The 16,349-nt window shown below is 57.1% G+C and overlaps 2 protein-coding genes across 3 annotated transcripts; one reads left to right on the forward strand and one right to left on the reverse strand.

The window, feature by feature from the left end:
- Positions 1-29: 29 nt before the first annotated feature.
- OST4 (oligosaccharyltransferase complex subunit 4, non-catalytic) lies at positions 30-1,321 on the reverse strand. Its single transcript, XM_005895712.3, has 3 exons — positions 1,164-1,321; positions 901-1,038; positions 30-267 (listed from the first exon to the last, which is right to left on the reverse strand). Exons 1-2 carry the CDS (start codon positions 1,262-1,264, stop codon positions 924-926), a joined length of 216 nt encoding a protein of 71 aa, XP_005895774.2. The 5' UTR covers positions 1,265-1,321; the 3' UTR covers positions 30-267; positions 901-923.
- Positions 1,322-8,343: 7,022 nt separating this feature from the next.
- Positions 8,344-16,300, forward strand: EMILIN1 (elastin microfibril interfacer 1). Of its 2 annotated transcripts, XM_005895716.3 has the most exons (9): positions 8,344-8,533; positions 8,764-8,995; positions 9,934-10,059; positions 10,497-10,717; positions 12,054-13,973; positions 14,351-14,467; positions 14,845-14,862; positions 15,013-15,150; positions 15,576-16,300. In XM_005895716.3, the coding sequence occupies exons 2-9, from the start codon at positions 8,826-8,828 to the stop codon at positions 15,911-15,913; spliced, it is 3,048 nt and encodes a 1,015-aa protein (XP_005895778.2). In that variant the 5' UTR covers positions 8,344-8,533; positions 8,764-8,825; the 3' UTR covers positions 15,914-16,300. The 2 variants fall into 2 exon arrangements, with proteins under 2 accessions (XP_005895778.2, XP_005895777.2); XM_005895715.3 differs by having other exon boundaries at positions 8,344-8,995.
- The last annotated feature ends 49 nt before the right edge of the window (positions 16,301-16,349 follow it).

Genomic DNA, 16,349 nt, shown 5'->3' on the forward strand with positions numbered 1-16,349 from the left:
TCCACAGCACAAGATTTTGGGACCACAAAAACATATATATTTTTTTATATTGGGGGGAGGGAGTAGAAAAGAAAGTAGCCCCTATACTGGGCCCTATTCAGTGGCAGCTTCTTGTTCCATAGGGTTAAGGAAGACTTTGAGGAAATAAAAGTTGTTTGGAAAAATCCAGGTGTAGTTGCTTTGTATGCTGTGATGGGTAGAAGGGATGAAGTGAAGTGTGAAGGCCCCTCACACCCTCCATCTTGCCTCAGACTATGTCCTGGAACCCTAGAAAAGAGGGGGAAAGACCTGAGGTAAGGAAAATGCTGCAGCTTTCCTCTGGCGCTATCTTTAAGAATCAACTCCCATCCAGCCTGTTCCCCCTTACAGTCCTCACCCACTGTTACAGGTTGGTTTACAAGCCCTTCATACAACCTACCCCCATCCCACTCTTATCTATGACTTAGGTCTATAGTAGCCACCCCCTGCATAAGCACCCTGTGCCCCTGAAATAGAATTCTCTATTTCTGCAACCCCTCACAAAAAAATTATGCCTAAAGACCTCACAACCTTGGAAAAGGACTATTTTAAGTGAAGAGCCCAAATCCTCATACTTGGATGGCATCATTACCTTTATTACTTAGGGTGTCAGTACCTCCTTGCACCCATACTATCAACTTGGAAATCGGGAACCACATAAAGATGGGGACTGAGTGAGTTGACGGTACCCACCCCGTTCTAGCAGGGAGCAGTTTAAGGGGGCTGGGCACTCGCTACTTTGTGCGGATAAAGGGGCCCAGTTCTGGATTGTATCACGCTTGGCCCAACACGTTCTGATTTGAAGTCTCGAACCCTGCAGGTCCTGGCGCGGCCTTCCCGCTCACTCTCCAGGGTCTAGGCGCTACAGCCCCGGACCGTTACCTGGGGCAGAAAAAGCGCCACTCTCATTCCTGCTTCTTGGGATTGTTGACGGCCACGTAGTGATAGAGAACGACAAGTAGGAAGAGCGACACGCCCAGCATGTTGGCGAAGATGGCGAGCTGCACGTCCGTGATCATGCTGAGGAGAAGAGGAGGGCCTGAGACGCGGGCCAGCGGACTCCTCGCCCAAACCAGGACCCGTCCTTGCCCCCGCTGGTCCAGTCACAGCCTATGGGTCGGGGATCGCGCCTGCGTTCCTCTTACCTGATCAGCTGGGCTCGGCTCCGACGCGGTCTGTGGACGAGCTTGAGGTAGTAAACCTGGACCGGAAGTTTGCGGAGCCAATTAGGCTCCAAACCAGGCATTTCCGGTTGTGAGGCTCGGTCGGTAAGGCCTCTCTAGCCTCAGCGTCTCGCCTGCTCCCGTGGCGCTCTCGCGAGGGGCGGGGTCTTGGGTCTGGCCGAAGAGGGAGGGGCCGTCGTGTGGGTCGCTGGGCGGACGCGCCCTCCAGACTCAGTGCGGCGCAGCTGACTGCAGCTGGCGCTTCCCGGAACGCGGTTAGCGGCCTTAGGGCAACCTCGCTGGAGCTAAGGAGTGGGCTAGAGTGAGGGTGCGGCGGCCGGGCCGGGCGAGGAGCTTGGCTTGAGTCTAGTCGGTGCCCCCCTCCTCTCCTGTCCCGGGCCCCCGCGCTGCTGCTCATCCTTCGCTTCCCGGCCCGGCCAGGTGCTTCCTTTGCGCCCTGCCCTCAGGGTCCCCTCCCTGGCCCGGGCGGCGGGGAGAGGGATGAGAGGCGGTGTAGAATGGGGACTGGAGTGGGGCGGCCGGGTCCCTCTCCTTGGCGCGCCAGCCTTTCTGCCCCACATACGCCAAAAAGAACGATCCTGCCTGTGATCTGACCGATGCCTCCCTTAGTCGGACTCCCTCCCTCCATCCCACCCCAAGAGGTGGGCGTCGGAAATGGGGCGGACCCTCCTGGAATCAAAACCCAAACCGTGGGACTTCGGCCAAGTGGGAAATCACCCCCCGGATGTCAGGGAGTGGGGAAAGGAGGAAGGGCTGGGAGCGGCAAAAGGGGTCGTGTGGGTGGTAAGCAGAGTGGGCCTCCGAGGAGAAAAAAGATGACAGTGGGTAGATGTCCGAGGGTCTCTCCTGAGGGAGAGGCAGCCCGGGGCTTTACAACCCTCTGCCCAGCCCAAACCTACTCCCCCTCACTTCTTGCTTTCCCTCAGCTTCACCATAAAAGGGAACGGCACTAAGCCAGGCTGGGGCCGGGGGCTGGGCTGTTGCTCTGGAGCTGTCAGGGGTAATGGAAGCCAGTTGCTTTGCGGTAGAGGGGGGCCAGGGCTCAGGGGACGCCTCTGGTTCCCTGAGCCAAAGAAAACTACAGGAGCCGCTATGGGGCTGGAACAGCTGGGTGAGGGGGCTGACTCGCTCCCTGAGTGCACGATGAGCTAAGGGTGCACTCACTAGCTGGGAGTGGGCTTCCCTGACTTGGGACCATCAGCAGTTTATCCTCCACACTCCAGCCCAGTGACTCCTAAACTCCCTCTCTGCCTTTAGCGGTCTGTAGTTCCCCGGCCTCCCCTACCTCATCACCCAGCCCCCACCCAGTATTTCCCAGAAGTTTCCTATTTAGAATCCCAAGCCCGTGTTCCCTGCACATAACAAAGTGAAACCTCAGCCGTGTACTCACTCCCTCACATGTCCCTCAGTGAGCAGTCTGTTCCCAGCTCTGCTCTGGGAGAATTCGGGTCTGGGTCTTAAGGGATTACACATGTTATGCTTTGCATCTCCTAGAAATTTAAAGCAGATCCAAGTGCAGCCAAACATTTAGATCTAGTGTTGAAACAGAACTAGATCCTAGAAAGTACACTTTCTAGAATATAAAGAACATGAGGGAAGACCTTGGAAGTGCTTCAGCTTCTCAAGGCTGTCCTAAAAACCAGCTGACCCGGGTGCAAAGTAAACTAGACTCTCAGAGCTGAAGGGGGCCTTCAAGGTCATTTTATGAGGCAGGAAACTGGAGCCCAGAAGGTAATTGATTTGACCAAATTTCTACAAATGGCTAAAGACAGTGTCCCCTGATTCCTGCTCCTGTTCCGTACTGCCTGTCAGATAGAGGACTCAATAGATTGGCCTAGGGTCAGGGACAAGCGGAATAGGATTTGTTTTTTAGAATCATCCAGAAATGTCCTTCACCTCCCAGAACTTCCTGTGCCTGGTTCAGCGAGTCTTAATCAGCCTTGAATGGGTCACTTGGCCTAGTGCCTGGAGGAACTTTTTAACCAAGTTAAAACTGGTCTCCAGGGACTTCCCCTGGTGGTCCAGTGGTTAAGAATCTGCCTGCCAGTGCAGGGGACACGGGTTCAATCCCTGGTCTGGTAACATTTCACATGCTGCAGGGCAACTAAGCCTGTGTGCTGCAGTTACAGAGCCCATGTGCTGCAACTACTGAAGCCCGCACACCTAGAACCCGGGCTCCGCCACCTTCAGAAGCCACCACAACGAGAAACCCTCACACCACAACAAAGAGTAGCCCCTGCTCAATGCAACTAGAGAAAGCCCAAGTGCAGTAACAAAGATCCAGTGCAGCCAAAAATACATAAATAAAATCAGAATGGTCTCTAGGACTAAGCTGTGCATGCGTGCTAAGTCACTTTAGTTGTGTCCAACTCTTTGAGATGCTGTGGACAGTAGCCCACCAGGCTCCTCTGTCCATGGGATTCTCCAGGCCAGAATACTGGAGTGGGTTGCCATGCCCTCCTCCAGGAGATCTTCCTGACCCAGGGATCAAACCCACATCTCTTATGTCTCCTACATTGACAGGCGGGTTCTCTACTGCTAGCACCACCTGGGAAGCCCAGGACTAAGCTGCTGCTGCTGCTGCTAAGTCGCTTCAGTCGTGTCCGACTCTGTGCAACCCCATAGACAGCAGCCCACCAGGCTCCCCCGTCCCTGGGATTCTCCAGGCAAGAACACTGGAGTGGGTTGCCATTTCCTTCTCTAATACATGAAAGTGAAAAGTGAAAGTGAAGTCCCTCAGTCATGTCCGACTCTTAGCGACCCCATGGACTGCAGCCGACCAGGCTCCTCCGTCCATGGGATTTTCCATGCAAGAGGACTAAGCTAGGAACTAACAAATCAAAAAAATCTTGGGTGAAAAAGCATGAGGGAAGTGAGTCAGGTAAAGCCTTATCCTGGGGGGCATTAGGGGAGAGAGAGGATAGGGGGGACAAAGAGTGGGGAAATGTGGAGCTTAGTCTCTGTGATTAAGGTGACATTTTCAAGAAGTCATGGTCAGGATTAGGCTCAGGAGTGAAAAAGCAACAAGACCTGGAAAAGGGGACTGGGTTCTGAGTCCAGGGAGGTTGGCTCCTAAATATGACACCTGTGGGAAGGATTGGAAGGAAAAGGTATATGTGTGTATTTGTGCCGGAGTGGACCTTTGCCTAAGAGTCCCCACAAGCTGGAATTCCTCTCTGAATTTGTATGACCCAAGGCCCAGTTCATATTATTCCCCCTTTTTTCCTCCCACTATTCAGCCTTCAGACAGAGGGTGGTAGCCATAAAACGTTCCTTACTGCCCATGCCCCTGTTTGTCCTGGCCCCGATGTAGAAGCTCACCGCTGTCAGTGATGGTTGACTGAATGAGTTAGTCCCCTGCTGTAGCCAAGATTTCCTATTGGCACTAGATCTTTGGCAATTTCCTATCTTGGAGTGGTTATAAAATAGACCTTGTCCTACTGCCCCAGGGACGCTTAGCCTTTTTTGGTCTCAAGAATTCTCTTGCCAGTCTCTGGAAATTTATGGCTGCCTATCAATACCACCACTGCCGCCACTGCCTTCCCTGAAAACTTAGTCTCCAGTGCAGCCTGCTTGTCCAACACCTCAGGCCTCCCCAGTGAATCCAGGAATTGTCTCCCCCCCAACACCCGGCAGTGAACCCAGAGCCACTGATTTCTCTGAGATCTCATAAACATTCATGTCAGTCCCTAGATTTTGGCTCCTAATTACAGGACTAAACAAAATGCAACCTACGGCCATTATATCTCAAAGCCCGCATTTTTAACTTGACACACTTAAGATACAACAGATTTTTTAACTTGAGGGGACAGGCAAAGGAATGGGTGACAACTGGGTGGTGACAAGATGGCTGGGATGACTTCAGGTTGCCAGAGGCTGCTGGAGGGGAAGCAAGTTGGCTTCCTACCGGGGCCAGAGGCCAGGCCTAGAACTTATGTGGAGACCAGGGACAAAGCCGCAGCCTTCCAGTGAAAGCGACTTTGAAATCAGGACCTTCCAAGATCATTTCCTTCAAGTCTCCCTAGGTTTGGGCCCCTCACCTCTAAGGAACATCCACAGATTTCCATTTCTAATGGTTCCAGTGTTTGCTTTCACCATCACGTCTTTATGGCAACATTTCTGCCAGTCATCAGGATCATATTCTGGGCCATAGGACCCCAGGGGTGCATCATGAAGAGTCACATTGGCACGGTGGCACCCATTTTCATGTATGTGCTAAGTCTCTTCAGTCCTGTCCAACTCTTTGCAACCTTTCGGACTGTAGTACACCAGGCTCCTCTGTCCATGAGATTCTCCAGGCAAGAATATTGGAGGGTTGCCATGCCCTCCTCTAGGGGATCTTCCCCACCCAGGGATTGAACCATGTCTCATGTCTCTTGCATTGGCAGATAGGTTCTCTACCACCAGCACCACCTGGGAAGCCCTACCCATCCTCATAGTTTCCAACTATTGCCCTACAAATGATTCTCAGAATGAAGACCCACTTTGCTAACCATCTCCTTTGGATGTTTATTTCCATCAAGATGTGTTGTTGTTGTTCAGTTGCCCAGTCATGTCCAACTCTTTGCGACCCCATGGACTGCAGCATGCCAGGCCTCCCTGTCCTTCACCCCCGGAGTTTGCTCAAGTTCATGTTCATTGCATTGGTGATGCTGTCCAGCCATCTCATCCTCTGAAGCCTTCTTGTCCTCCTGCCCTCGATCTTTCCCAGCATCAGGGACTTTTCCAATGGGTTGTCTGTTCACATCAGATGACCAAAATACTGGAGCTTCAGCTTCAGCATCAGTCCTTCCATTGACTATTCAGGGTTGATCTCCCTTAAGGTCGACTGGTTTGATCTCCTTGCTCTCCAAGATACTTTCAGGAGTCTTCAGCACCACAGTTGCTGCTGCTGCTAAGTCACTTCAGTTGTGTCCAACTCTGTGCGACCCCATAGACGTCAACCCACCAGGCTCCCCCGTACCTGGGATTCTCCAGGCAAGAACAATGGAGTGGGTTGCCATTTCCTTCTCCAGCGCATGAAAGTGAAAAGTGAAAGTGAAGTCACTCAGTGTCCCCATGGACCTCAGCCTACCAGGCTCCTCTGTCCATGGATTTTCCAGGCAACAGTACTGGAGTGGGGTGCCAGCACCACAGTTCAAAGGCATCAGTTCTTTGGTGTTCTGCCTTCATTACAGTCCAGCTCTCACAACCATACGTGACCACTGGGAAGATCACAGCCTGGTCACTCTCCTCTTAAACTTGGAATGCCCAAACTAAGATCATCTTTCTTCCCTTCAAACCAGCTCCTCTTCTCAACTTTCCCATCCTGGCTCAAACCCTGGAATCTTCTTCCTTCATCTGGTCCCTCATTCCCCAGGCACTCACCAAGCAGCCACAACCTGCTCTCCCAGGTTGGCATCACTTTGCAATATAGAATTTGGAAGGGACCTGAGATGACAGACGGATAGCAGACCCACAGTGGAGTCAGGGGATTTGTTCAAAGTGATAACACTATTTGGAGGAGAAGCCGGAACCAGCATTCTTGTGCTCTAACACTCAGTCCATTGCTCTTGCCGAGAATATCTTCTGTGTGTGTGTTCACCCCCATACTAAAAACTTGTAACCCAAGCTCTTAACCAGTCTTCTGAGGCTCTCTCTGATTTTTTTCACAATTGACTTTCTGACACAGAGAAGAGCTAACACTTATGTAGCATTTACCATGTGTCAGGCACTATTCCAAATGCTTTACATGGATTAACTGAATCCTCACAAAACTAGGAAGGAGGAGAGTACTATATTCCCATGTTACAGATGAGGAAACTGAGACAGACCGCTTTTGCCAACCTGAAATCTCTCCCCTCCCCTTTTCTCTGTGGTTCACTTTTCCCTCCAACATGGATCAGGTTCTCTTTCTTCAAACAGCTCTTCTCTGACTCCCCGAAGCAGTCAGCTGTCTTTCTCCTCCTCTTAACCGGAGCGCAGTACCCATCCGTCTGGCCCCCTGGCCTTCTGTCCGTCCAGCCTGTGTTCATTCTCTCTTGTGTCCTGTCCACCAACAGGACCAGCTCCTTACTGAGTCCTTCGTGGGCCTTTGCTCCCTGGGTACCTCGTCAGCGCCCACACCCCGCAGTCTCCTGATTTCAGTTTAGTACTTCTGCCTCTGTCTCCCAAGTGGCCCACCGTGCAGGGAGACCTGGACAGAACACAGTGCAGAGGGCCAGATGGTGAGGGGGGCCAGCTGACAGATTCGGACATCTCACGAGGAGCCTACCGCACAGGCTGGTGGTTGAGTCAACTTCCTTGCCTGCCTCAGAGGCTATCAGACTTGGCTCCAGAGTAGGGAGTGACTTCCTTTAGGCTAAACAGATAGGGCCCAACTCATCTCCCTGCCTCCCCTCCCCCACTCATGGCTTTCACCAGGACAAGCCTGACACCCATGATCTCTTGGCCTTTGGAGAATGAAGTCTTTCTCCTCTTGCCCATGTCCTCTCCATGTCTGACAGAAGCTGCTCTCCATTGCCGGACTCCTTTCTTCCTCTGGCTTCTCTGAATTTCCTGCCGGCCTCAGTGGAGTCCTTCTCCTTTTGCTCCCTGGTCCAGTAGCTTTTGCTTCTCTCCTCCTCTTTCCTCCCAAGCCTGGGTACTATTTAGATTCTAATCTGAGCCATGCTCTTGATTTGCGGTGTTACCTTGGACAAGTTACTTTCCCACTCTGGGCCTCAATTGTCACATCTATAAAAGGAGGCAGCTGTACTAGATGGAGAGTGGCGGTTCTGCTGAGCCCCTGCAAGTTCATGCTCCCTTTTACGGCGCTCCTCTCCACCTCTCCTAGGGCTCCTCTCCTAGGGGGGGCCCTGCCCTGGCCCCAGGAGAGCTGTGGTTCCAGCTCCCGTTCCCTGTCTAAGCGACCAGCCCTGGGCCTCCTCCCCAGCTCTGGCCCCGGCTCTGCTCCATGTGGCCTGTCTGAGAGGCTGGCCCCAAGCCCGGCGGCAACTCCACATTTCTCTGTTTTTCCTTTTTTTTTTTCTCTCTCTTTCCCGGAGTTAACAAGAAGCAGATGTGGCGCACGATGGTTGGAGAGGTGGGGGGAGGAAGAGGGAGGCTGGACCGCCAGCCAGACAGGGGGGGAAGGGAGGGGAGTGAGGGAGAGAGAGGCAGGAGGCCAGGGCCCGCCCCACAGCCACTCTTGCGCCTCTGAGCAGCCACAGGGGCAAAGCCCTGTCACCCCCAGGATCTGGTCACTGGGGAAAACCGACAGCAGAGACCAGAGGAGGGCCAGATGGAGCGAGGGGGTGGAGGCCCAGGAGGCAGCATCTGAGAGAGCCAGGGACCAGGCGCAGGAGGCCAGGGTGTGTGTAGGGGGGGCACAGAGAACAAACTCCCCTCAGAAGTGGAGAAGAGGAGAGCGGAAGGAATCGAAGGAGGGACAGACAGGAGCCTGAGGAGGAAAGAGGAGGGGGAGAGGGGTCAGGCCAGGCAGCCAAGGAGGAGGCGTGTGGCTGGGGGCTGCCGGCAGGAAGCTGGGGACAGGACCTGCTGTCCCTCAGAGCAGCGGCATCCCCCCCACCCCTCGCTCCAGGCAGAGGCGCCAGTGGTCAGGCCAGGATGTGCCTCTGAGGGCCGCCGCGGAGCGCCCCCACCATGGCCCCCGGAACCCTCTGGAGCTGCTACCTCTGCTGCCTGCTAGCCACCGCCGTGGGGGCAGCAAGCTACCCTCCTCGCGGCTACAGCCTCTACACTGGGAGTGGCGGGGCCCTCAGCTCTGGGGGCACCCAGGCCCAGAGTGCCCCCCGACCTGCCAGCCGCCACAGGTAGGAGTCTGGGTCTCAGCCCAAGGCTGGAGGTAGGTGGGAGGGTGGGTGTCCTGGCCCCTGCCCTGGGTACATTCTTCTGGACTGTCCACACTAAGGCAAAGGAAGGGGGAAGAGGAAACCAAGCCACCAGGTGGCTCTTCGCATGCCCGCCTTCCTTCAGGGCCCCGTGGAGCCCAGGTACCCCCCCACCCCATCTAACCTCAGGGGGAATCACTTCCACGTTAGGTGCCCAGGGAAACTATCCTGAGAGCCACGGGCTAGGCCTTCCTGTCACTGCCAGCCCACACCAGCCTGGGAGTCTCGGCAGACCTCTCATCCCATGCTAGGGCCCCCTCAGCCCCATGCAGTAACCCACGCTTCCCACACCACTTCTCTGCTCCTTTCCTTTCTCCAGCGGACATGGACTGGAGGCTGGTGGGGGGAGGAGGGGGGCCAAGAGTGTAGAACTGAAAGCCCCAGGGTGGGCAGGGCTCATCAATGGCTTATTCTCTCCTTAACCCTGAGCTGGACCCCTGCCTGCTCTGACCACTCCCCTGAGGGGTGAGGAGAAGCCAGGGGATCACCAGGGAACCTGGCCAGCGAGCTCACGCAGGCCACGCCAAGCTGGGGGTTGAGACAGAAAGGGACATGAATGAATGCGTGAATTCAGACGCTCCCCAGGCGCCCCAGCCATGAAGATCAACATCCCCGTAGTTGTGGTTTTGCCTTCTGGGCCTCCTGTTCCCATCTTGAAAAGTCTTTATTGCCTCCTACTACACGGGAAGGCGTGGGGGGTGGGGTGGGGTGAGGAGCTGTCCCTGCCCAAGCCCTAGCTCCCCCTGGTCCCCAGAGGCCTTTCATCTTGTGACCCTCCCTCAGCCCCTCTGGTAGCCCCTAGACCTCCCCACGGAATGTGTGTCTCTGGCTCTGAGACCCAGGTGGGGTTGTCCCTGCAGGAACTGGTGTGCCTATGTGGTGACCCGGACAGTGAGCTGTGTCCTTGAGGATGGAGTGGAGACCTTCATCAAGCCTGACTACCAGCCCTGTGGCTGGGGCCAGCCCCAGTGTTCCCGCAGCATCATGTGAGGATGGGTCCTTGGTGGGGCCTGGGCTAGGGCCACCAACCTGGGGGATTTGTACAAAGCAGGTAGCCAGGGGCAGGACCAGGGGCTCCGCTGAGAGCCATTTGTGATGCTGAGGCAACTCTTTGGCTGGTGGGATACTGAGGGCAAACTCATTTGGACCACCCTGCCAGCCTTGGGAATGCATCTTCTGGGCCTGGCCACATTCAAGGAGAGGAGTTCAAAGCTCCAGCACAGGACAAGGGGAGGAAGAATAGGGATTTGGCCTTTGGCCAACCGGCTGACAACTGTCAACTGAGCAAGGCCACATGCTGGCATGTAAGGGGGACCTAGCCTGAGGGACAGACCTAGCCCACGAACAGCGGCCCATCTCTGAGGACAGGGGCCAGCATCACTGACTGCAGGAGGAGTAAGGGGCCTCCCTCTGCGTCTCCCAGGTACCGCAGCTTCCTCCGCCCTCGCTACCGCGTGGCCTACAAAACGGTGACAGATATGGAATGGAGGTGCTGCCAGGGGTACGGGGGCGATGACTGTGCAGAGGGCCCTGCCCCGGCGCTGGGCCCTGCACCCACCACCCCGCGGCCCCGGCCCCAGCCCGCCCGCCCCAACCTCTCCGGCTCCAGTGCAGGCAGCCACCTGAGTGGGCTGGGAGGGGAAGGTGAGTATGGGAGTCGCTGGGGAGAAGAATGGGGACAATGCTGGGGAAAAGCACGGGGCCAGGCTGCTACAGGGAGACCCCTGCTCCAGGTTAGGGCTGGGGGCTGGGGGGTGGAGGAGTGCGCAGAACAGAATATAGTTAATGAGATCCCTGAGGTTCCTTTCCATACTTGAGAGCAAGAGACAGAGAGAATGTCTGTGTGTGGGTTGTGTGTATGTGTGTGTGTGTGAGAAAGAGAGATTGAGTGAGACCCAGAGAAAAGGAAGGCAGAGAAAGAGAATGTGCTCGCACACGCCCACGTGTGGCCAAGATACTTCCTAGTTGGGAACAGCTGCGGGAGGAAGGGGGAATTCCTCGGACAAGCTTGGTCCAAGGGGATAGACACTTGGGACTACAAGTCCTAGCATGCACTGCAGCTGACTACAGGTCCCAGGCGCCCCAATGGCCTCTAGAGACTGTAGGTCCCAGAATGCAGCAGTCCCCGTTGCCCAGCACTGCAGATGTGTTGTGTTGCCTGCCAGGGAGATAGCTGTGCTGTAATTATGGAAACAGGAACTGCTGGCTGACTCTTCCAACACCCAGCCAGATCCCCTGCAGCTTGCTTCAGAGTTGTGTTTGTCCCTGTGGTGGTGTGAAGAGGGGCCTCCCACATTCACATTTCACTCACCCTGCTGAAGTGATGCATTGTCAGTTCCTTTTTTTCAGCTGCAGAAACAGTTTACATAAAGTTAGAAGGCATTCCGGATGATAGAACCATATTAAATTTGTAATCCATGGCCCAGTTAATTAACCTCTCTGGTCCTCTATCTCCCAGTCTACCAAATGGGAAGAGCTAATGGGTTTCCCTGGTGGCTCAGATGGTAAAGAATCTGCCTGCAACAAGGGAGACCTGGGTTTGATTCCTGGTTTGGGAAGGAAGGAATGAGGAGGAGGAAATGGCAACCCACTCCAGTATTCTTGCCTAGAGAATCCCATGCACAGAGTAGCCTGGCGAGCTACAGTCCATGGGGTCACAAAGAGTTAGACATGACTGAGCGACTAAAACACACAGTCGTATTTGTGCAATGCAGTTGTTGTAAAGGGGAAGGAGCCATGGTGAATATTTGACTTAGAGGCATTCAGTGAATGGAGTTTCTTTGCATCTTTTCTTTTTTGGGGTTTTGTTTTGCTTTCCCTTTCCTTCCATCTTTTCTTGCCCAGGTCATCCAGCTAAGGAATGGCCAAATCAACTGGGACTCTGCTCTTTCGCTGGAGCTGGGGAGAGAAGGTCCCTAGGAGGTAGGCACTGAACTCTGTGGTCCAGCCCCTCAGCCTTATCCCTCCCCTTCTCTGCCAGGTCCTGGGGAGTCCGAGAAAGTCCAGCAGCTGGAAGAGCAGGTGCAGAGCCTGACAAAGGAGCTTCAGGGCCTTCGGGGTGTCCTGCAGGGACTGAGCGGGCGCCTGACCGAAGACGTCCAGAGGGCTGTGGAGACGGCCTTTAACGGGAGGCAACAGCCGGCAGATGCAGCGGCCCGCCCGGGTGTGCACGAAACCCTCAATGAGATCCAGCAGCAGCTGCAACTCCTGGACAACCGTGTCTCCACCCATGACCAGGAGCTGGGCCATCTGAACAACCATCACAGCGGTGGCGGCAGCAGCAGGGCTCCGGATCCCACCCCGGCCCCTCCTGGCCACAGTGAGGAGCTGCTGCGGGAGCTGGAGCAGCGGCTGCAGGAGTCGTGCTCCGTGTGCCTGGCGGGGCTGGATGGCTTTCGACGACAGCAGCAGCAAGACAGGGAGCGGCTTCGAGCGCTGGAGAAGCTGCTGGCCTCTGTGGAGGAGCGGCAGCGTCACCTCACGGGGCAAGCCCTGGGCCGCTGGGCCCCTCAGGAATGCTGCCCTCCAGAGCTGGGCCGGCGACTGGCCGAGCTGGAGCGGAGGCTGGATGTTGTGGCTGGCTCGGTGACAGTGCTGAGTGGGCGGCGAGGCACCCACCTGGGAGGAGCATCTGGGCAGGGTGGCCACCCACCAGGCTACACCAGCTTAGCATCCCGCCTGTCCCGCCTGGAGGACCGATTCAACTCTACCTTGGGCCCCTCGGAGGAACAGGAGGAGGGCTGGCCGGGGCGTCCTGGGGGGCTGGGCCACTGGCTGCCTGCTGCCCGAGGAAAACTAGAGAAGCTGGAGGGGCGGCTGACCAATGTGAGCGGGGAGCTAGGGGGGCGGCTGAATCAGCTGGAAGAGCAGGTGGCAGGGGCAGTGCAGGCATGTGGGCAGCTCTGCTCTGGGGCCCCTGGGGAGCAGGACTCCCAGGTCAGGGAGATCCTCAGTGCCTTGGAGCGCAGGGTGCTGGACAGTGAGGGGCAGCTGAGGCTGGTGGGTTCAGACCTGCACAAGCTGGGAGCAGCTGGGGAGGCCCAGCAGGCCGCGCTGGAGCAACTGCAAGGGGCGGTGGGCCTGCTCCATGGTCGCGTCGATGCATTGGGTGAAACAGCTGCAGAGTTCGCACTGCAGCTGAATCTCACAGCTGCACGGCTGGGCCAACTGGAGGGGCTGCTGCAGGCCCGTGGGGAGGAGGGTTGCGGTGCCTGCGGAGGTGTACAAGAGGAACTCGGCCGCCTGCGGGATGGTGTGGAGCGCTGCTCCTGCCCGCTGTTACCCCCCCGGGGCCCTGGGGCCGGCCCTGGGGTTGGGGGACCGAGCCGTGGGCCGCTGGATGGCTTCAGTGTGTTCGGGGGCAGCTCAGGCTCAGCCCTCCAAGCCCTGCAAGGAGAGCTCTCTGAGGTCATTCTCACCTTCAGCTCCCTCAATGACTCGCTGCATGAGCTGCAGACCACCGTGGAGGGCCAGGGTGCTGATCTGGCTGACCTGGGAGCCACCAAGGACCGCATCATCTCTGAGATCAATAGACTGCAACAGGAGGCCACAGAGCACGCCACAGAAAGTGAGGAGCGCTTCCGAGGCCTGGAGGAGGGACAGGCACAGGCCGGCCAGTGCCCCAGCCTAGAGGGCCGATTGGGCCGCCTGGAGGGAGTCTGTGAGCGGCTGGACACGGTGGCCGGGGGACTGCAGGGCCTGCGTGAAGGCCTTTCCAGACATGTGGCTGGGCTCTGGGCTGGACTACGGGAAACCAACAGCACCAGCCAGACACAGGCAGCCTTGCTGGAGAAGCTGCTGGAGGGGCAGGCCGGCTTGGGCAAGCGGCTGGGTGCCCTTAATAGCTCCCTGCTGCTGCTGGAGGACCAGCTTCACCAGTTCAGCCTGAAGGACCTCACCGGTGAGTGGACAAGAGGAGGCACTGGGGGGAGCGGGGGGAGGACCTTTTTCAAGTCTTCTCTTTCTCCTCCCCTGACCCTAACAACAGCCTAGCCTTAACCTCGTTTACTTGCTCTTTGCCCTGCTCTGCATGAATTGCATACCCACCGCTGTCCCAGGGCTAGGCTTGTCCACAAGAGATGACCCAAGGTCCCAGCTCCCCACCCTCCTTGATGGCTCAGACAGGCCTGTGGGTGGAGGTGGGGTGCTGCTCTGCCGCCTAGGTACCCAGTGTGGGCAGCAAGGGGGCCCATCACCCTGTCCCTGGATCTACCACCTTCCTTGTCTTTTGGAAACTCGTTTTTATGGCTCCCCTTCAACCCAGTTTTGTCACTGTAGGGCCTGCAGGTGAAGCTGGGCCACCAGGGCCTCCTGGGATGCAGGGACCCCCTGGCCCCGCTGGGCCTCCAGGACCTCCAGGCAAGGATGGACAAAAGGGGCCCATGGGGCCACCAGGTGAGCGGGCTGAGATCCTTGGTGCAGCCAGGGCTGCCACCCCCCTTGGCAGCCCTGGGCTTGACATTCTACTCTGAACTTGACAGAGAAGAGGGAAAAGGGTGAGGAACTGGGGCTCCTACGTGGCTCACATTAACTAGGAAAGTAACTAGGAGATAGGATAGTCAGCATGCTGGCCAGTTGACTGTGGGTGGCCTCCCTGCTGTGTTGAAGGCTGTGGCTGAGCCTACAAGGTTGAAGAGAATAGATCCCATCTGTCTCCCCATTTCTGCTTTGGGGGACTGCATAGCACCTGGCACAGTGGGAAAGCAGGTGTTTGCTGAGTGACTCAGCGAGAGCTGCCCTAGTTCTCACTGCTCCCTTTTCTCTCCCCACAGGTCCCCAAGGTGAACAGGGTAAGTTCCCCTCATTCAGCGCTGGAGGGAGGGGACCCGAACCAGGATTTGGAGGATGGAGGGCCTCAGGCAGCCCTGGGTAGGGTGGAGACCGAGGAGTAGAAGGGGGCTGCACTGAGCATCCACTCTGACACCTTCCCCCCACCCCAGGACCCGAGGGGGCACCAGCAGCCTCTGTGCCCCGGGTAGCCTTTTCAGCTGCCCTGAGCTTGCCCCGGTCTGAACCAGGCACGGTGCCCTTTGACAGAGTCCTGCTCAACGATGGGGGCTACTATGATCCAGAGACTGGTGAGCCTAGAAGCGGGGAGCTGGGCACTGGGGGGATCGGGGAGGCTGTGTGGTGACATGTCCACATTCTTGCCCTTTCAGACAAGCTGGATTCTTTCATTCTCTGGTTTGGGGAGACCCTGTTCTCTCCTTCATTTATCCCTTCACACCATAACTTGGATTGAGGGGTGGGTGGGGAGGGGAAGAGCCTATCCTTCCACAGCTCTTTCTGGGGACCTGCTATTGCCCAGGCACTCCTCAAGTGCTGGGGATGCGGAAATGAACAAAAACACCGACTTCCCTGCCGTCTGTGGAGCTCAGGTCCTGGTAGAAGAGAGGTAGAAAAGACCCAGAGGGTCCCTCCGTAGTACAGTTCTGGAAGGGCTCCCGGACGCCTTCCCAGCCCCTGCCACCTGTCCCCTCCTCACTGTCACTCTTGTCCCCAGGCGTGTTCACGGCGCCACTGGCCGGGCGCTACTTGCTGAGCGCGGTGCTCACGGGGCACCGGCACGAGAAGGTGGAGGCCGTGCTGTCCCGCTCCAACCTGGGCGTGGCTCGCATAGACTCCGGTGGCTACGAGCCGGAGGGCCTGGAGAATAAGCCGGTGGCCGAGAGCCAGCCCAGCCCAGGCGCCCTAGGTGTGTTCAGCCTCATCCTGCCGCTGCAGGTCGGGGACACGGTCTGCATCGACCTGGTCATGGGGCAGCTGGCGCACTCGGAGGAACCGCTCACCATTTTCAGCGGAGCCCTGCTCTACGGAGACCTGGAGCTCGAACAGGCGTAGACGGCGGGGTGGGGAAGCTGGGGGGATCGGGTCCCACCCGCTCGAAGTGTCTACGCGACCAAACAGCCAGCCAGGGGGCGGGCTCCCCGGGGTCGCGCCTGGGACGCGGTGTCGACCCCCGGGGAGCCGCAGCAGAGGCGCCCCGAGCCGAGCGGCGTCCTCCCCATGGTTGGAGTGCACCGGGTCGGGGACTCTGGGGTCCCCTCGTCCAGACCGTTGGCCTGATCGCCGTCCCTGCAGGACCCAGACTGCGGAGGGGCCCATCCTGGCACCCTCTGCTCCCCCAACTGGCCTCCAGGCCGAGTCCCTCGGCTCCAGGGCTCTGTCGAGGGGGATCCGGCCCCCACCGCCATACTAAACTATTCAGGAATAAAGACACTTGGTTTTTCTAAAAAAAAAAAAAAAACTAAACAAGCCGTCTGCTCTACTATGTGTT

This window comes from Bos mutus, chromosome 11 (assembly GCF_027580195.1).
Source record: "Bos mutus isolate GX-2022 chromosome 11, NWIPB_WYAK_1.1, whole genome shotgun sequence".
Taxonomy (NCBI): domain Eukaryota; kingdom Metazoa; phylum Chordata; class Mammalia; order Artiodactyla; family Bovidae; genus Bos; species Bos mutus.